Source organism: Manduca sexta, chromosome 19 (assembly GCF_014839805.1).
Source record: "Manduca sexta isolate Smith_Timp_Sample1 chromosome 19, JHU_Msex_v1.0, whole genome shotgun sequence".
NCBI classification, from domain to species: domain Eukaryota; kingdom Metazoa; phylum Arthropoda; class Insecta; order Lepidoptera; family Sphingidae; genus Manduca; species Manduca sexta.
In genome coordinates this window covers 15,004,835-15,026,914 of record NC_051133.1, presented here as the reverse complement: position 1 = coordinate 15,026,914, position 22,080 = coordinate 15,004,835, and the positions used below count along the sequence as shown (strand labels likewise).

General features: G+C 34.4%; 2 protein-coding genes, 1 long non-coding RNA gene and 1 pseudogene across 3 annotated transcripts; 1 reads left to right on the top strand and 3 right to left on the bottom strand.

Annotated features, from left to right (window-relative positions):
* Positions 1 to 3,337: 3,337 nt before the first annotated feature.
* LOC115442052 (activator of 90 kDa heat shock protein ATPase homolog 1) lies at positions 3,338 to 10,676 on the bottom strand. Its single transcript, XM_030167011.2, has 5 exons — positions 10,074 to 10,676; positions 8,701 to 9,066; positions 8,071 to 8,241; positions 5,640 to 5,797; positions 3,338 to 4,620 (listed from the first exon to the last, which is right to left on the bottom strand). The coding sequence occupies exons 1-4, from the start codon at positions 10,428 to 10,430 to the stop codon at positions 5,666 to 5,668; spliced, it is 1,026 nt and encodes a 341-aa protein (XP_030022871.1). The 5' UTR covers positions 10,431 to 10,676; the 3' UTR covers positions 3,338 to 4,620; positions 5,640 to 5,665.
* Positions 6,214 to 6,793, bottom strand: LOC119189781. Its single transcript, XR_005112606.1, has 2 exons — positions 6,490 to 6,793; positions 6,214 to 6,344 (listed from the first exon to the last, which is right to left on the bottom strand). It is a non-coding gene; the product is annotated as an uncharacterized LOC119189781 (long non-coding RNA).
* A 1,536-nt stretch (positions 10,677 to 12,212) lies between the features above and the next one.
* On the top strand, positions 12,213 to 21,222 carry LOC119189780 (short/branched chain specific acyl-CoA dehydrogenase, mitochondrial-like). Its single transcript, XM_037440364.1, has 3 exons — positions 12,213 to 12,384; positions 12,469 to 12,598; positions 21,067 to 21,222. Exons 1-3 carry the CDS (start codon positions 12,352 to 12,354, stop codon positions 21,192 to 21,194), a joined length of 291 nt encoding a protein of 96 aa, XP_037296261.1. The 5' UTR covers positions 12,213 to 12,351; the 3' UTR covers positions 21,195 to 21,222.
* Positions 21,223 to 21,833: 611 nt separating this feature from the next.
* Positions 21,834 to 22,080, bottom strand: part of LOC119189855 — a 2,736-nt pseudogene continuing 2,489 nt past the window's right edge.

Genomic DNA, 22,080 nt, shown 5'->3' with positions numbered 1-22,080 from the left:
GCATTGACGTCCTTTTTTGTATTAGGATATTAGCAAATACAGCTATGATAAATCAGCTCCAGTAATATATTGCGTAGGTTATTGATGCGGCAGCTGCAGGTGCGTTTCGTTTGCGGTCGGACACAACTTAGCATCTAATTTTGTTTATGGAAGTCTCCTCTAATATTGGTCGAGTTTATTGGTAATTCTAATGATTTTTCTTAAGGTTACCAAATTTCTCTAACGAAAAAAATCCTAATTATCTTTTTGGGCCTGTACCACTTTGGAATTCACCATATTATGAAGCATGTAAACCGCCCTGGCTCTTTAAAAAAATTAAAAAGCAATTATTCCTAATTATTTATTTTGGCCCGTACCACTCTAGAATATTATAAACTATGTAAACCGCCCTAACATAGTACAAACAAGCATAAGTTACGGCGCATACTATGTATACTCCGAAACATAATATTATGATAACGAATCGTACGGCGTTACTCCATTTAACTTCCATGCTAATTAGTTTGAAACAATTAAATTTTGATAAGTAATTTGATGGACTGTCGGTTTTGCGATGCATTTAAAATAAAGTAGCATCATATATATTTTTTATTATTAAATAGTAAATATATATTTCGAAATATACGAGATGATAGAAATATAATTTAGTCGTCTCTCTAAAATTGCATTAAAAACAGTTCGGAACCCATGGTAGTATTTAGTGTTAAGCTGAACTGAAAAAAAACCTGTTGTGTAATTTTTTTTACTATATTCACAAACACTTATGCCTTTTACCTCTGCCCGAAAGGGTAGACAGAGGCGCAACTAGTACCCCCACGTTCCACGTACCTTAAACAAGTTATAAAATCAACTACGCCACCGAACTGTCCGTAATCGTTATACGCATTGTTTATTTTTTTACCTATTTTTATATTATTTGCTGATGAAATTTCCTTATTTGTTAGTAATGTTCAATTCTTGCTCAACTATCGCTCTTTCTACGGGTATATTTATTTTATATGCCAATAATCTGTGGCGATATACCTAAGGCCAGGCGAAATGCCGAGGTCTCAGGTTAAGGATGTCCCGGAGGTATGGGGACTACGCACAGACTCTCCAGGCCATGCAGATCCTAACAGGTGATGGACATGTATCAAAGCACATCTTACGCCCCCTTTTTTCCCGGGACTGATCTGTTTAGCTGGATTCACATCGCGAAAATTCTTTATCCGATCTTTCTACAAGCCTCAACTACAGTTATGCGACTACTTATAATCTATGAATCAATAAACTTGAACATCTCTAATTTGTTCAATTAGCATCTTGCAGATCAATACCCTGTACTTTTTGCTTATTCTCCTTTTACTCGAAATTGGCATCGTGTATTGGAGTTACAACACGCAATATACCAGAATGAATAATTTTTTAATTGTAAACATTAAGGGCAATTTACAATTAATATTTTATTACGCGCCGCTATTCTAGCCGATGACATCGGGCGTTTCCGGAAGTATTCGGCTGCGCGGGCAGGCTGGCAGAAGACCAGGGGCGGCTGTGGAAGTAGACTTAGACATTTCCGTCAGAGGAAACTCGCAGTCGTCCCTAATGCGCCGAAGAGGGCCACCGCGGAGTTTTAGTTGGTATGCCGTGCGTTGTATATAGGTTAGGGACTCGGCCCGGCGGTCGCCTGAAGGTCGACATCAAATCCGGGCGGCGCAATGCCGGGTCGTAAGGCACGGGGACCCCAACATAACCGCTCAGTCGCCCCCCACGAAGGCTGAGCGGTAGTCATAAGACACTTTCTCCGCGAAAACAAAAAAAAAAAATGCTGGCAGAAGAGAAGATATGTCACGTAGCGACTATTCTATTATTCTCAAAGAGAATTATAATTCTCTTTAGTTGGACGTTGTCAAAAAATGTCTAAAATTGAATTCTGTAATTATTTTTCTAATATAATGTTTACTGTTAAAAAAGCGTTTTAACAATTTATAATAATAAGCACTGGGTGCAGGCCGATTATAACAGGTTGGTATGGAAATCTTTTGGGGACACGTTGGAACCGGACTCCTCTTCCTAAGAGGGCTCCTTTTCCTTCCCTACACTTCCCTTCCCCAGATATCCTCTGCCAACTCTCCTTCAGGCCCCTGCAGTCGCAAGCCAGAGGATTCCGGTATCCCATTCACAGGTATCCTCCGAAGTTGGCTACGTAGTCCGATACACAAAAAAAGCTAACTTTACCAAATAATATGAGAATTTTTACTCTCCCTTAAAGTGGGAAATTATTTGTTTCATGAGAACATTTTAATAAAACACCCAAAAAATGTCTAACATAATTTATTGAAGAACTCGATAAATTAAACAAATATTACACAATCTGCTACTTACACAAAATAAGCGAAGTGCGCGTGGATGTAGCAACACAGCCTGCAGGTATCATCGTACACAAATTGATTGCACATTTACCTATTTCAAATATCAATCTTTATACCCTGGTAATAAAACTTACGCAAAACGTAACATTCTAAAAAAACTTACGCAAAACGTAATATTCTTAAAAAAAATATCTTACGCCGCACATAAATTATTTGCCAAAAATTATGAATTCTTTGAATCAAATACATAAGAAAACAATTAACTTGTTTGGTAACGAAATCATTGATGAATATTAAGAAATTCGAAAGAATTTTTTTTATATTATCTCAACGAAAAACGAACATTTATGATTTTGTTTTAAATGACAACCCACTATAAAGTTTATCCACTAGAAGATACTAATACCCACTGATATTTGAAATAGGCGTATAGTTCGATTAACAAAAGCTGGCACGATCACAGAACTCACACCAATACAATTCTACACAATATGTTAAAGATATTTCATATTGTTACAGTTGGAGGGACTGATACATATGGCCATAGTAACAGATGTAAATCAGCTTCGCCCTGAAATGCGTTATCAGCTGAAACGCTGTCAAATTGAGCATGTTAAGATCCCCACTATTTAATAAACAGATATCAACATCTTAAAAAGTCCATATGACTGTTTTCACAGCCGAGTTTTATTTAGTAAACAACACGGACTCAGCTGAAAACAAGCTCTTAAATTACAACTTAATCTTTGTTTATTAAATAGTCCAATACATTAATCCTCTTATTCATAGACGTTTTTTGAGATACAATAATATTAGCCAATGACAATTGCCCTATGGCTACGCACTGCGAAGGCTGCCATGCCGTCAGCACTGAGAAATAGACTTGTTATCACAGCTTTACTCCGTCCTTAGATAAAAACGTCTATGAATAAGGGAGTTAATGTCTACTTAAGATCCGACCCAAAGTTGAAATTAATTTATTCATATTTTTTTATTCATTTAACACAGTCCATAAAACCAAAAAACCCTCATTTTTGACATTGTTGAAGCCGTCATGACGTTTGACTTAAGTCACCGACAATAGATCCACGTTACATGTGGATTTGTTCGCGCCAGCTTGAGACAATCGACCTATTCATTAACATACTAGTTACATTGAATAAAACAAAACAGACGCTAACGATATTTTAGTATCTATATCACTGTTCTATTTGTTGGATCACGCTTACATACTATAAAAAGGCGTTTTGTCAATGTGGTATTAATATTTTATAAGGAATACGGACACTTAGTGCGTAGATAGGTAAGATAAAACCTCTTTAATACGAGTGAAACTGTCGACAATTTGACAAATATCGATATGAAAATTCGATAGAACATGATTATTTTACACTGTTTATGTCTATGGCAATAAATAATCATAATCAAATTAGGGGCTTTAATCGATAAGAATAATTAACCATGTTATCGATATCGATAAATGGTGACATGATTAGTGCGTATTCAAAATTCGATCCTATTTCTACTAAAATCTCCGTAATACGAACCAACCATTAACCATAATCTGTAACAAAGTTACGGATTCAAGATGTCAAAAAAACATTACTATTTACTTTATATCATAAGTACACCACTAAAGAGGTTTAAATAGAAAAGCAATTAGGCCAAAGCAAACACTAATACCGAAGTACAAACAGCATTATACTATGACTATGAGGGAAGATGCAAAAGGACAATAGGAACTATCTCCTACAATGTGCTATTATTTCCTAGTGCGGTATAAAAGCGTTACTTTGTACATAGTTTAATGGCGTGCGGATACCAGCCGGTTATAAATCTTAATTACAATCGGTAATAAAATAGCTATGATTTTTTTTCTGTTAATTTACTATATAAAATTCTCTATGGTACCATGACAAATATGCCAAGCAAGCCACACGGCCCATTATTCTAGAAAAAACAAAGGTTCAATCTTAAACACTGTAATAACCAACAATTTAAATATCGAATGTTTCTAATTTCGGCTCGGTATATCTGTCCTTTGAGCCGGTCTATCTACACACCAGTGTTGCCGTAACCAATCCGTTCAGTGTTGCCAACCTAACACTCGCAGAGTCCAGCTTGATTTCTATTTCATATAAGTCCATTGTTACACCGTTACAGAACCACGGATGCATTGCAAAATGTACAAAAGAGAAATCTCCACAGTGCACCGGGACCTTGTGTGCGCTGTCCGTCTGGGTCAATTACGTTATTTGTAAAATTGAACCTGAAACAGAAAATATTTTTTTATTAATTAGTATCTCACGATAAGTGATGTTTGTCTGAAAAGGATCGCTTTTTAGTGATAAAACCCCATATTCTTAAAAAAAAATCAATTTTATATTTTTTTTTCTTATTTTTGCGAACATAATTTTTTTTTTTATATGGACTCGGACAATTGACCCCACTACACCTGATTGCCAGCAGAGGTCGAGATTGAATGTCGTTTGATAGATATTACCCCCTTCCCAATCGACACATTAGCCGACCTGTTTAAACTGGATATACACAGGCTGATACCAGAGCACGACACACTTACGTGGGCCACCATTCTGATAAAAAAAAACAGGTACGTCATACAACTACTATGTCATAAATCCTGCAAGATCCACAAGTAAAACAAATATTTCTAGAGCAAAAGATTATCTTTGCGTGGTAGAAAAAGTGCGAATTCTTGTTTCATAGCGATTTGTAATTCAATTATAATCTGGACTGATTAAATTATAAAATGATATTCAGAGGATTTCAATGTATCTTGGTGTAAAACATTACACTACTGACATTTAGCAATTCACTACATAATATGAACAAGTGCAAAACCACAGGAGCTGATTGTCAAAATTATCAAAACCGCATGCTACATTAATAAAATTTCATTAGGTATATTTGTCATATACAACATTGACAATAAAAGTAGTTAGGAATAAGCCTTTGTTGCAATGATCAAAACCATGATCAAAACCAACCAACCACCAAAAAGTCATTCAGGTAATTGCAGAAAACAGTGTTAGTATTGCAAAATACGGCAAAATAATGATTAAAAGAGTAACGCCATCCACAGGTGCGGATGGAAGATTACGGGGGGAGCCCTGGGCTAGTTATAGTTTATAAGGCCTGCTCTAATTGATCAAATAATTGCCATCTGCTAAATAACGATTTTCGATAACTTTGTAGTTACAAAGTATAAGAGAAAACTGATAATAAAGTATCATCTACTGGACCACAGCCAAACTACTATTCACTCACCTAATTTCCCTACGAGTGTGCAGCGATCACAGAAACGCTCCGAAGCCGAACGCGCGTTTAATACTGTCGAAGTAGTACCGCTGCCAGTTGTCGCGCGTTTGTTCCACCTCCGCCGCCGGCACCAGCTCCTGCCTCAGCGAGACCAGCGTGTGGTCATCCTGGAACAATGAATGTGATGACATTATTTGAAAGAAAGAAAAGAAATTTATTTTGCAACAAACATAAGTTAGATAACAGGGTAAGGCTCATATTTTTAGCGCTATCGCATACAGGAGATCACAACAGGTGTCACAACTGAAATAATGTGTAACAACAGAATTTGTAAACCTTTTTACACAGTAACACTGACAGAGCTTATTTTGCATTTTAAATAAGTGAGTGGTATGTATATTTCATTTTTTATGTATGTTTGTATTTAGTATGTATATTTAGTTTTCGAATTATTTTGTGTGTAATAAATTGATAAAATTTTTTTATTATATATGACGTATTATTAAGTTGTTTATTTTCAGATTCAGCTGACTTATTTTTATATTATGTTTTATAAATGTTGTGGAAAAATAAATACAGTTTGTGTAGTGATCAAAAATTTTATTGTTCTTAAATATTACAATCTACACTTTCCTTTATAATTTCCGTTGTAATACGTCGCACAATTTGTGTCACTCTGTCGCACAACGGATGTAATTTACAACACGAACTAACCTAAAAAAATCATAACATGTAAAGTAATAAATATAGCCTTCAAAAACTGTCATAGTTCAACAAAGAAATGATTGTTGTGTATGATTTAAAACAAAAAATCAGGACAACTATTTAATTAATGATAATTCCAAGGAATAAATCTTACCTTTTCTTAACGACAAACAGTCTGCTCCAACACGTTCTTCCAACTAACACGAAAAAAAGATGGCGGAATTGTTCAGGAATGTGTCAAGTACGAAGAGCTAGTATTGTCACTTTAAATAAATTAATTCTTTATGGTAGATTATAAACAAGACCAGGAAATATCGCGTTACACAACTGACGTGTTACATGAGAATAAAATTTGGGACACCTCTTAAGTTGTTAATATAAACAATACGGGGTGATTAATTGTAGTTGTTGTCGTTTTTTTTCGTAGTTAATATCCTATAGAACAAGATATATACGAAAAATAAAAGTTATAATGATAAAAATTATATGTGTAATGATTTGTGTGGAGTGGGCGTATGCGGACACCAACAAAATGTATGGAATGAAAAGTCGAACATTTTTTATTTTAATGTCGAAAAATAAATACTAGAAATATGTTTATGAAAAAATTTGACATAATAAAAAATTATACGTACTATATTTCATTTTTATAAAAAGTAGATTTATTATATTTTTTTAATTTTTTTTTTTGGAGTCTAACTCTTCGGACACAAACATTTTACAAAATGCGCTAAAAATATGAGCCTTACCCAACAAACAAAGAAGCGAAAAAGACAAAAAAAACATAAAATTATGTTTGTCACAAAAAAGGCACCAAGTCAGCAATATGCTGACAGTGAAGCCAGCGCTGATCTTCCGTTGGGCCGTTTGTTGGAAATTTGCATACATATAATATGCTCACAATTCTATTTTTTTGGTTACAATTAATCACAAGCTTGGAGCTCGTCTGTTGACCGAAATAATAGTACCACAATATAGAACTTTGAATTACAAAGTAATTAATCGCACTCCACTGTACTCATCACCCTGAGTCATAGGTTTTTCTTATAATGTCCAAGCCACAACAGTCCTGCTTGGCGGTAGAAATAGATGTTGAGGAGGTACCCATTCAAAGGCCCCTCGCATATGAAAGACTTACCACCAGTAAAACATACCGCCTGTATATGTGTAAGACAGATCCAAGCATGATTCCATCATGGGCAAGCATATTTGAAATTGAAATCTTACACAAACATTATTTGCCCAGTTAGACTAATTATATAAAGAGGATCTAATATGGTTATTTATTTTTGTACTCCACTTAGCTGAATTATAAACATCAGTTTACAATCATAATTATGATCATTGCATAATTGTTATTGCTGACTTACAATAATAATAATGACATCCAACATATGTAAACATGAAATACTTTATAATAGTTTATCATAATCTCGAAATAACATTATAAATGATTAATATAAGAATGAAATATGTACAACCTTCTCTTATTTTATTTTTATGCCCCAAGGATAACATATAATTATATTTAACTGAAATATGTATTTTTTCATTAACTCAAAATTTGGACTGCACTGGAGCCATAAACCAGATACCTTTCTCTAATTATTAATGAAATCACATATCCTACTAATAGACTAACCATAATAATGTCATTGCCATACACATTTCCTGTTGGTACACAAAGGTCTCAATTGCTATGCTAAAATAATAAGTGCCTGTACATATGTCTCACCTTCTCTTCAATATTGAAAGTGACTTCTGAGAAGTGTTGGTCAGGCCATTGCTTGTATCGCCAGTATTGGACAATCTTCTTGCCTGGCACCAATTCCTTGAACTCTCCTGTCACATTGCCACCGAAGAACGCGAATTTACCGCCCTTTTCAGCTTCGATTTTAACATGGCCCTGTCAAGCAGAATGCATTGTCTAGATGGTTGTTTCTTTTATTTTTTTTATTGCCTTAGTAGGCAAACAAGCATGCGGTCCACCTAATGGTAAGCAGCATCTGGCGCCCATGGACTTTTTAATGCTAGAGGCACAGCCAAATTATTGCCTTATATAACATAGGAAGGAATGATGACAATAAACCTTTCTTAGTACAACTATCACAAGTTCTCGATAAGATGGTTAAATATTACATAACTTTGTACCTTTTTAATAATAAATATTGAAATAATGAAGTGTGCTTTTATAGTAATAATTAATTTCAGAATTGTGGTATCTCATATCTATAGGTATCTATTATAACCACAACAAAATTTATAAATAAAACATGATTTGTTTGTGATCCTTCTCTTAGATAAATTAATAAATCTTAGAAATAATGACTTAATATTATCAACTAAACAAATAAATCATAATCACCTGTGTGAAAGCAGTGACCATCTCTATTCGAGTCATTGCGTCATAGAACTCCTGAGCGCGACACTGGAACTTCTCTGACATCTCTATCGTCTTTGTGTCCAGCTTGCAACCAATCTGCGTATTCTGTGGGGACATCACAGGCTCCATACTGATCTTTTTATTAAAGCCACTGGTGATCATTGAAACATTGTCAGGTTTCACTTGAGCCTCTCCCTTTTTGGGAAGGATAAGGCCTTTCGAGAACTCCTCCTTGAGACTCCGGATGTATTCTGTCAGTTGTTTCCGTATTTCGTTTTTGCCGATGTTGTGCATGAACGCTTTCACACGTTGTGCTTCTTCCCCACTGCCTTTGATTGTCACAGTCATCTGAAATAAGAATTTTATAGTGAAAATAAACAGTGCTTAGTTTAGAGTGAATTAAAGAAATACTCTAATAGGAATAATGTTTACAGATGTCTCTGTTTTGACCACCAAGGACACCTGAAGGACATTAAAATTTTTACACCATTGAATGCATTTATAACTTAAAATGCAATAATTTTTCTAATTAAGAACCCTTATGTCTGAAACTACTGGTCTATTTCTGTATTTAAGTAAAGTATTATATAAATATTGTATTATAATTAAATACTGTTATCCTATATTACAGTAAATAGCCTATGATTTGTTATTTTAAGACTTAACAAATGCAGAGGAAATAAAATTATAATGATACATTCTATATTGGATTTTTACACAGTATTGTCAAGAGTGTAAAATTACAACTCCAGCATTTGAATATACATATATATGAATAATACATATATATATGAATAATATTACAATTATTTAAAGAAGTGAATGAAACAAAATACATTTATTATGTTAGTACCCTACAGGTTTTGATTCCCTTGTGAAATCACAAAAGATGTGAAAATATGCTATTCAAGGATATTCTGATCACAATGCCTTACAAATTTATTTTTTTCACAGCTAAAAGAGACCTTAGTCTTTTTAATACAAATTTAAACTTAATACAAATGTGTGTTAAAATATGTCATTAAATATAGATTCATATATAAAAGGTATTACATGTTACTCATATTTACTTGCTGGCATCAATAGATTTTACACTTAAATACAAATAATAAAACAATAGTAGCATGCATTATTAAACACATGTTCATATTAAAATAATGCACATTACACACATAATACTTAATAAGGTTCCATTATCCAGATTATTCTAGTAATAATCTCTAAAAAAAAGTCATAAAAGAAACCTCTAGTTTCCAATGCTTCAATAAATTGTCAAGCCATGTAATCACTAAAACACAAGTTCAAATCTCATGAATACACAATAAGTGCACCAGATTTAAATTTCGAACACTTACGTCTACTTCGCTGACGTCATTCTCTTCCGATAGATTCAGGATATGCACCTCTCCTTTAACCTTTTCACTACCACCAGCCAGCACACCTTCCCATTTCAATTTAATGTCCCATTCATAGAAAAATATTAATTTTCCTTTCCTATTATTCGCCGATGCTTCGCCATCGATCTTGTCCACCTCAACTATCTTACATTCCACACCGTTTTGTTCAATTTTCAAATCATTCAATAACTCTTTGAGACGTTCTTTGGACCATGGGCCTGCATTTTTCTCAGTCCAATGCCAATTGTTAACGTTTGTTGCGTCCGGGCGCTCCTCCACGATCCATCGAGGGTCTCCTTCGCCCCATTTGGCCATTATTCAACTGCTTATGTATGAGCAAGGTCTTAAAACTGCGGTTTAAGGACACCTGGGAGATATACTTAGTTTACTTCACGATATTGAATATTAGCCGCCCGCTTGTTACCTAAAATGATACAGCACTTTGTTATACTTGCACTCAAACACGTTTTCGATTGAAACTCATGTGTTATGCAGCAATATCTTCGTAATTTTCGAGAAACGTCTCGCGTGAATTGAAACATGCCACAACTGACTGACAGATTCAATGTTACCATCCTATTACATATTTCTACACATCTCCCTACTTCACGAGTTTATAGTTAGATCATTGTTTTTATACCGTAAATATTAAAAAACTGCATAATCACAGTATAGCTCACTGGAGTGTATTTAACTTCTAATTTGCAACATAAGGATATCTGATAGCTTTAAACCATGATATAACTAAAGTGCTATTAACCGTTAATATTGATAACGGTTGTTAGGCTATTTACGCGTTTGAAAAAATATGATTATATTATGAAATATTTTTTGTTCATAGTTTAGTTTCAAATTATTACCACCTTTTCGAGGTAGTAGAATATTTGTGGTAACATTGGTAATAATTTCTTCAAGTTTCTAGAAAACAGGAGTACCAATATTATAAAAAAACATCCGGATGTCACAAAACGTTCCGTTAAACGCAAAAAGTGTAATCATAATGCGATTTATCAACTTTTTTGTCGCTAAATTACCCTTAATATAAGAAAGTCTATATATACGTATTATTTAAATAAGAAATGTTAAAGAAAACTAAGAAATAGATATTAGAATTATTAATAGTGACTTTCCAAAAGGAACAATTTTGCATACACACCAATTATCTATAATATTCTATTAGACGCAGAGTGATAATGTATGAGTTTGCTAAAATGTATTTCTAGGCGCACATCGTTAATGTTTCCGGTATGAAATTAATAATGAAGACACAAATAGGTCAATATAAATCTTTGAACTAGTCTTAAAAAATAATTCATTAATGAAACTATAAGCATAATAATCGCATGATACCTACACAATATTATTTATGTTACTTAATAATCATTAGTGATCACAATTTTAGTGACTTAAAATATGTTAAATGTTCTTAGCCAAAACCTAAAGTATAGACACCTCTCGTAACAAGGTAATTTAAACTATATAAGTAACGATTTTTTACGTATTACCTGCTTATTGCGTAATAACATTAAGGTTATTAACACTATAGTAGCCATCAGTGCTGCTAAACCCGGATTTTCCTAGTTTTAAAGGCATACATTGCTAATGGGTGTCCCGTTAATAGTTTCTTGACAATTAAAAAGCTTTCAATGCCGGCAACAACATGATTTTAAGGTCTGTCTTATAAATTGTAACTATGTTTATCATTTTTTTAAATTATATTTCCAATTCGCCCATTTAAACATCCGCTCCAATTCAAAGAACCAAGGATCGCATAATAAAAAAATATACATTAGCATAGGGTGCATAAGTATGAAAAAAATATTAAACCTAAGATAGTTGTTTCGGTCTGTGAGACTTACTACTTTCCCACGTTAACTCCTTTATTTTATTTAATGTACAAATTTAGTTTTTAATATTCTTCTCACGAGAAATTAAGCACGTGTACATATATGGAAACTAAAAAAATGTGCATACATCATTTATTTCAATTTTTAAACCATACTTCGCAAAGTTCCCAATACATGAAATCAAGTTAAAAATTACCAAGGTCATCTCGTAATATTTTAAGTTTATTGTAAGCCGATTGGCCTTTATAATTGGTCACTTGTTATCTTAGCGCGAGTGAGATAACAAACCGGCCTTTTGAGAACCAGTAGGTAACCAGTCTTTATTCGAGCCAGCGCAGGCGCGGCACGCTTCCATCGCGCGGTATTGCAAAATAAATAAAAAAATAATAATGTTCCCATTACGCCGTGTTGTTGGCAACAAGGTGCGCGTTAGTGCGTTTATAACATCGAATTAAACTGTACGGTGTATGTTAGTAACGTGTTTTAAAGTTTCGGCGGGTTTCCAGATCTTGGAGCAATGGCGGGCCCCAATTACTGCTGGAGCGAAGGCTCAAGTGAAGACTTACAGCTCGGAAGCAGCCACGCCGCGACCTTTGACCATGCTGACAGAAGATGAGCTAGCTATGAAAGAAACAAGTAAGTACCTGCAGTAAACTTTTTGTACGTAGTTTATGATTCAGAAATTACAAAGTTTATAATATAGTAACATGAGATAGCGGAACTTACAGTAAAAAAGAATGCAAACAATTGAAAGCAGAGTAAAACATTTCTTAATCATTTAAATGTGGCCATCGGAATTGCAAACATTTCATTTTGCACAAGGCGGTGCTCGTGTATGCGGATGGCCCGTACGTGTGGAATACTTTTCGAAATAATGGTGCCACTGTGTACCAACTCTCGGGATAAAAAGTAGCAGTATGTCTTAATGAACGGTCTATATATATTTGCCAAATTACATACAAACCCGTTTAGGCATTTTTGGATTTAATTCAAACATACAGCTTCAAATTTCGTATAAATATGATATAAGTGATATAAAACACAAGCATATATATGTATATTTACAACTGCAATTGCATTATCGGCTTAAAAATATAAATTATGAACATAAATGCATTTATGTTTGGCTTTAAATTATCGCCCCACCGACAAAGATAACAGATTGCATAAACACTGTTCATATTATGTATTACATTACGAGTACATTTACATTGCATTCATTGTTTTTCGTACGCTCTGACCCGTAATCTAAAGGGGTAGACAGAACTACAACTATGGTATTAACAATTTGGAAGCATGTTTACGAATAAATATGGAACAAGCCTATCGTGATATCAAGTGTCTACTTATATAAATAATAATAATAATATAATAATATCAGCCCTGTATTATATACTGTCCCACTGGTGGACACGGGCCTCCTCTACTACTAAGAGGGAATAGGCCTTAGTCCACCACGCTGGCCTAGTGCGGATTGGTAGACTTCACACACCCTCGAAAATTTTTATAGAGAACTTCTCATTTATGCAGGTTTCCTTACGATGTATTCCTTCACCGTTAAAGCTAGCGATAATTCGACAAAGAATACACACATAATTGTTTTTATTAGAAAAGTCAGAGGTGTGTGCCCCTGGGATTTGAACCTGCAGCATTTGTCTCGGCAGTCCGTTCCACAACCAACCAGGCTATCGCTGCTAATTACTTATATAAATAATTGTGCATAATTCACATTTTGTCAGATTAGAAATGTATTAAACATAAAATCGTTTTGATTTACCTCATGATTGTAAATACACATTAAGGCCTATGAAGGCTCGTAAACATTTCCTTTTCTCTCCTCCACTCATTTTACGAGGGTTCCTTTCCTTCCCCCATAGTTTCCTCACTCAGATATCCCCTCCCAACTTTCCAGTTACTAAGCCGGGGTATTCAAGTATCCCATTCGTAGGATTCTCCCGGTGTTGACTGCAAGGTTCAATACAAAAAAAATTACCATGCCTACTTATACAACATAATGTAACTTGTAAAGGGATATCGAAATTAGCAATTCCTATCCATATACGTTAATCAAAGTACATAATCTAAGACATTTTATAACGAAGAGCAAAGATATACAACTTACAATTAAAGCATCTGGATAGGGAAATAAATCTAAACAAATATTTCTATATTGTATTAGGTCCTTAAAAATCATGTAGTGTGACCGTCGGGCAATCCAAAATCGTCGGATTTTTCCCATTGCAAAGCGCTTGGGTGAATATTTTCGTATAAACTAGTGTTGAATAAAAGCATTCCATAAACTGGTATGAAATAGTAATAAGAATACAAACACCGAAAAGGAATTGTACCTAATCAGCTGATAAACGTGAGATATAAAAGTTTAAGGTGTTGATAACAAATCTTCTATCCTTTTCTTGCAAGACTTTATAGATACTTGATACGGAGATAAAGTTGTTTTTTATTGTCCTGCATTGGTAAAATTACTAGCCTAGCCCACGTTAAGTATAGACTAAGCCAAAACTAAGTAGTTTTATTGATTTGTATTTATAGAATATAAAATATGATATTACTAGTCTTTTTTAAATACATTTATAAAAAATGTATGTCATCAAAAATCTAACTGAGTATTTTTAAAATCTATCGGTAATTATTATAAGTAGCTGTCCAATAACAATAATGGTAAATTATGACGTCACCAAGTGTCACCGGCCATAACGCTGCGTACTTAAGAAAAAGATAGCGCGATAACCCCACCACGCCCTCATTTTTTCTCCCAACAACATTTCAAATATTAATAACTGCTTTATTTTGGTTTTCACAGAAGAATTACATTTTAGTCTTATTTTCCATAAAATAATGTACAAAATTAAAAGTAGGAAACTTTTCCATTGCCAACATCATTACTGCGATACATCCCAACTCGGGAATAAGACCACCTTACTTAAAATTAAGACCATATATTATCAGGAATATTTAAAATTGTGAGCAATATTAATACAATACCGAAATTAGTACGATTTACTTTATCTCAAATAGCTATCAGTTAATATATTAATTATTGGGCGTGATTTATAGTGTTTGAAGATTTTTTCGTTTGATAGAAGTGCGTAGAAACAACACGCCTTTAGTTTGTGACGTGATGTAATTATGTTTGATAAAATCAATATTTCTATGAATATTTTTGCCAATCAATACGAATTAGGGTTGGTTTTTTATGTCACGATAGGGACCTTTTGATTTTTAAGCCCTTTCTACGATACTGGCTATATTGTGAACTGAAACACAATCATTGCTGTCTCATCATCTCCCGCTGGCAGTCCTGAGCTGAGGATCGTAACCCGTTAGTGGGTTGCCCTCAGCATATTCACTTAATTCTTCAAGGGTTGCGAGCACCTACAGCACTCACCAAAAAGTCCGGCGTGTTTGTATAAGCCAACATTTGTCACACTACGAGTTAAAAACATATGACAAGTTAAAAATCAATTTTAGTGTCTGTAATGCTGCGTGGCAGCGGCATTAAACAATGCAGCAATGTACACCTCTCAGACCTAGCATACGTGACCCCCTTCACTCGATATGATATCGTAGGGTAGGTATGAATAAGAAGAGATAGGTAGATTGCAACGAATGCGCAAATTCAGTTTCGTACCGAAGATATTTTTGTACTTTGCAGTGCTGTTTATAACTCACGAAAAATGTTAATACTCACGATAAAGACTCGTTCGTACTTTATCTTATACATAGTACATTTTAAAATTCCGACGAATATTATAAAAGTTAGTTTGTAAAGGAGTTGGGATATTTGTTAGCCCCGCACGCAAATTGGATGAATTTGGATGGAATTTGTCAAACACTCTTTTTTATTCTGGAAAAATATAGTGGTATAAAAATCAACGATACAAAAATTTTACAAAACATCGACGTTTTTGGAGAAAACAGCCTGTTTTTTTTTTGTTTTGGATACTTGTGAATCCACTGATCTATTCGTTGGTTCCATACTCTCAAACCGTACTTATTGATAGCAGAAATACTTACCGCATGACAACAAAATAAAATCAATAACACATTTTTAACCGCTTTGCCTCTTTCTTTCAAAATTGTATTCAATACACGCTATTCTAAAGGATTTATTCTAAAGGCAGGATCCAATGCACAATCACAAGCCGGTGGGATTGGTGGTCCGAAAAAATTCTGACCTCTGTACAGCATATCATATATAATTCATTAATCAAGCGCGTTCCACGATTGTTTCGTCAGAACTGATAATTTATTTGTACAAAATTATCAGCATTACGTTCGCAAACATGTTATGAAAACACGTTGATATGTCACTTTGGGTTATGTTTTTAACGTATTATGTAATGTGTTATTAATTTCACTGCTACATTGATTTAGTTACACTTGAGCTCCGGATACCTTTGTTTTCCGAATCGGGAAACTACTAAATTTCTTTAGTTGAGTTTCAACAGGAACCTACAATGAATATGCATTCATCAAAGATTTTCAGACGATCTGCAAACCGCCTACATCTAGAGCTGCGACTTTTATCATAGTGCTGACAAAGGGATTAAGAATAGAGCAATCGCCTACGGCCTCACAATTCGAGTGGAACATTACCCTTCTTCGACAATCGAATAATAAGGCCTTGCTAAAATCCACGGTTTAGAGCATCGTATCAGTTAAGGCTGCTTCTTCTTTATCAGGTCATCTGTCATCCTAGCAGGTGAACGTCTCATGCGCCGCAGTCCGTGGTCTCCCTTCAAAATGTTTTCCGTCCAATTTCTTTTTTGCTACAAGTTCAGCAAACTATGTCACCTGCTCTGCCTTAATTGTATTCAATCGTTTGCATTCTACATCATAACAATTTTAATGAGATTTAAAAATATTTTGTTCCGGTGCGATATTTTCAAACAATACATAATTACCATTGTTACCTCATTTATTTTATCAAACGCCTGGAATAATTGTTTAGTTTACCAATTACATTTTAAAAATATTATGTAATTGCGCAAGTGGGTCAATTGTTGCAAATTTACATCCACATATTAACAAGAATGATGATGATGAATGATTCGATTTCCACTTTTATCTATAAACTTCATCAATCCAGGACTAGCAATTATAAATGGTAAATAATAAGCATTCCAAAACCAACCCTTTTTACTACTGTATGATCGAATTACTTGCTAGACATACAAGATGACCACAAAGCAAATAAATTTAATAAACTTATTATGAACTATACGAAGTTATTCAATAATATTAGAGTTTGTATTTTGATGTTTCCATGCAATACATGTTTATCAATGAGTTATGCTAATTTGTTTACATAAACTTTAAATCATATTTGCATAATAAAAAAGAAATGCAAGGGATTCGTCACTAATTAGTATTTTTTGGCCTCTAAAAGCTACATGAAAGTTAAAAAAATGCTTGTATGGTCCCCTAATATTTACTACACGTTAAGTATGAAACTTCGTAGTTATTAACACCATCGATACAAGACTTATTATTATAGAGTCAAGACTTCCTATAATACCACTATTGGGTGCTCATGTATTGCAATAAGTATTTCCATTCCTGAATATTCGGCTCAAATTTAACCTTCTCGGACTTGTCCCTATCTATCTCTATAGTGAGGTCACCGTAATACATATTTGCAGAAAATATTGAAGAGAGGATTAATCGTAGTTTTAATGGTTGCTTAACAACAATTCGGCTGGGAATACAGTCCTTAGGAAATTGTATTAAATATAAAGTTTTACTCGACCTGAGATTCGAACGCGGGACCTTTCAAAAAACGTTGCCTCGAGCCAACAAGGATTGCTGATATCATTAACAGATGTTCCACAAAAAAGTTACCAAACAAACTTGTCTAGAACCTTCCATATACAGACTTGTTATTTAGTATTCTATCGTGGAGTCCGCCGACCTTGGCGACACAATAACATATCAATGTAGCAGTTCCGTTCAATACATTACTTTAAAATATACATGTTTTTCGAGATGTCTTGAATCAGACTTCATTGTTGCTAAGCTAATTTATTATTATATAAAAAAAAAAAATCTAGACAATTTGTTGTAACAAAAATTCAAATACAATAGAAAAAAATCATGACTTCATTTTAAATTTAGAGCTTGATAAGCTAGAAATAATGCGTGATATGCTTATTCGCATCAAAATAAAATCGCAAAATATGAGACATAAAAAGTCAGATCATTTGATCGCGTTGGCTTATAAGTTTGATTTATTGACGGCTTAAAGAGACCATAGAGTCGAGTATTAGATGTAATGATCAATTTGATACCGCTACGCGTTCAGTGTTCAATGTTTTAGACGCTTAAATACCGTAGAGCTAGGCGGTGCAGTGCACTAACCTCACAAATCAAGGGAGCCCTTGACATAATATTTTTTTAGATCATTACCTTGTGATGCCTAAAGCATATTACCAAAACATCAATATCGGGGTCCCCCCCGAGGCAATTCTTGTGCGCTCGGCCTCCACACCGAATGCACGCCCATGCACGGGGGGACATTATGTCGCGGACCTAGGCACACTATAGGTGATGCCTACACCCCTATGGTTGCAAGTTCACATGGGGGGTCTGACAGGGACTCGTAGAACAATTCACCTCCCTTTCCTCTCCGTCTATCCTATTACTTCCTCTTCCTTCCCCCTTCTTTCCCCCCTATTTCTCCTCTTCCTCTCTTCCTCCAGGGCCTCGCAGTCGTTAAGCCGGGGGGTTCGTAGTATCTCATTCGCTTGTCCCCGGTGTGGACTGTGGGGCCTGAATTAAAAAAAAAAAAAAACATATCGGGGTCCTTATTTTATTCACATTATGGTTAAGAGCGTGATTTGTGATGCACACTATGGGTCGGAGAGAGGACCGTCTTTTTTGCATCTGAGTCCTTATTTAAATAGCTATTCCCTAGGATGTTTTACCGTTATACTCTATTTAGACACTGTTTGTCGGTACATTATATTTTAATGGACGATCTAATGTAAAGATTTACTATAGTTTTTATACGTGCACAGCTGTGACCGCAACTAATAATAAGTGGAGTGGGGTCCAATAGAACATCAACTGACGAGAGATGATTACCCCTCGGCAGTCGACACAATTATGCCGGCCTCTTGGATATACATAAGCTGATCCCGGATCGCAACACACTTACGTGGGCCACTATGCCGGGTTTTAACACCTTGTGTAAGGGTGGTCGCTATCCGGGCGAATATAAAATATGTCCTACTACCAGCAAAATCTACGACGATAAGGTAAATTACAACTGAAATATACTTGGCAACAACTCAGTATAATAACGCGATATACGCTTCATACGTATTCAAAATAAACTGATAAAAACGTTAACTCTGTATCATTGTTGGTCTCATTGTAAATAGAACATTGTTTTGTAATAAATAAGATTCACTTTTAATTATCATACTGTCTTATTTATGTAGATATAAAAATCAATTAAAAGTCGTTAATTGGTGATAAAACAGTTCGAATTGTTAATGATATTTAGACTCGGTAACGAATGGTCTTTAAAAATAGTTGTTATAACGTAATAACTACTGCTTGCAATAAGACAACATCTCATGTCTCAGGGTGGCGAGCGCAGTTGAATACCAAACAATAGTTTATAATTCAAGGTGTTGAATGGTGTTCCTACTGTTTATAGGCGTTCGTATCGCTTACCATCAGGCGAACAGAAAGGTCGTCTCGTCATTCAAAGCAAAAAAAGTTAAGAGAGGAAAAAGGAAAACGTTAAAAGAAAAAGAGGAACATTCAATTAGCACCGTTATATTCGGTATAACTATCACATCAAAATAAGGTGATATTTGAGAAATGCTACGCCAATGTCATCTATTTAAAGTCTAATTAAAAATATATATTACCCATGGAAGCTAATCACCGGGATAAACAGTAGCCTATGTGACAGGACGCGGTCTTATCCGCCTGCCAAATGTCATCCAAATAGGTACGTCCAATTGTTTCTACGCTTACTTGTACCAAAAATCCAATCATTTTATGGGAGATCAGACGTACATAGTACCCCATTACGTTTATATTGGCGAATGACGTTTTTGCAACGTGCTATGCATTTAAATGACTTGGCTCATTATTTTGAACATAAACAAACTGTAACTATCTTCCATATTATGAAGATATTCACCTTGTACCAAGCCCTAGCAGGAAAATTGGTTACATATAAATATTTTAGTAATATATCCCGCATAAAGATAAATAAGCTTATAAAAAATATCGCCACGATAACGCTGTAATGTCGAAGATAAACTGTTTCATAATACGATACAAATATATCCTTCATATCAATGTCAAGATACGACACCTCACGGATTGAACCGGTTGATGCAGCTTTGATGACGCCGTCATGCAATGAACTTGAAAATGCTCAATGTCAAAGGCTTACTTGAGTAAGCAGTAAATGCGAAAAAAGCAAACTAGATAACGCGTCAAACAAATAATATATTTTTATAAGCATGCAGAAAGTGTATGTAAATGTGCTATAAAAACAAGCAGCTTTATGACCTCATGTAACTAGGGCTATTTAGATTAACACACTAAAAGTCGTGGGCTTGTTATTCGAAAGTAAATACCTCAATACGTTGTCGCGCTGTTAGGCTTAGTAAGTTTATAAGATTCATTCCTCTCCCAGAAAAAAATTACGACCTGTTCTACTATTAGCGCACTCAGTTTTACCGCTCCATATTTTTACCGCTCTGGGTATTTGCCAGGCTGAAATATCCCCTCCCTAAGTTTGAGTTACTTTTATTTTGTAATATTATACAGATGCATCCTTATGTCTTTTATCTCCGAAGCCATACCGGGCACAAATTCCAGACACCGAACTGATACTGAGTAAAAAAACCCAATATCACTGCACGACCCGGGGATCGAACCCCAAGACCGATTTCGAAAATTATTTCACTAATAGGAAGCTATACACGCCTGAGTACTATAATCTACTTTTTATCTCGAGAAAATATGATGCGGTACTTTTAACCAGGAAAAACTGTCCCACGCGGACGGAACCGCGAGCAAAACCTAGTAAAATATAAATTGTTCCTTCTTTCTAGTCAGGAAGCTGGCGACTGAACAGATAGCTCCTCTAGTCAAGAAGATGGAAGACGAACACAAAATCGATGACGGAATCAGACAATTGCTCTTCGACAATGGTGTAAGTGATCAGTTAAATACATATTAACGATATAAGCACAATTTATGACTACTTTGGAACTATACTGACTGTAATGTAGAAAGAATCATTGAAATCGGAAAATATAGTAGAAAATAATTGCTTGTATTTTATTTATATTCAGCAATTATTTTCTAAGTAGGTATCTACATATTGTACAATATGTTAGCTTTAGTGTACGTATATCCATTTGGATGGACAGACATTTTTGTACGTAGGTACAGTCGGTCACAAAAGTAACTGAACAAATTTAAAACTATTTTACACATGAACTTCAATATAAATATACTTTTCATTATCTAAAATAAAATAAAATAAACCCTCTGAAGTTTGTTTTAGTGAAGCAAAAACTATTGTTAATAAGGTTAAAATAAGAATTATTTTTTAAATAAAAATATAACTGTAAGATAAACTGATCCCTTTAATCTTTACTTACAAACCCTAGATTTTTTGAAATTTGCCGCCATATTTCTATAACACGACTTGGCCAGACGAACAATAAGTAATAACAAGGTGATTGGTATAGATATAAAACATTCGGTGTAGTTATTTAAACAGAGGGCAGACTGTTCATTACAACATATGTTTTTATTATCTGAGAAGAACTTGTATTATGGTTAGCGGAATAAGTATCAATATTATGAGATCTTAAGTCTGAAACAAATTTCAATTTAAATTGTGTTTTAAGTTGTTGTTTTTGATAAACACACTTCCCACTTTAAATGTTTGCACTTAAGTAGGCGAACATGTTTGTTTATGTAATACCATTAATCACTAAACTGATTAAAATTTAATTTGGCATGAGTACCTGCTGACTGCTGATAGTATGTTTTGAATTAAATTAACATATAGATGGTCTACTTTTAACGCAATGTGACATTTATATTAGAATAGT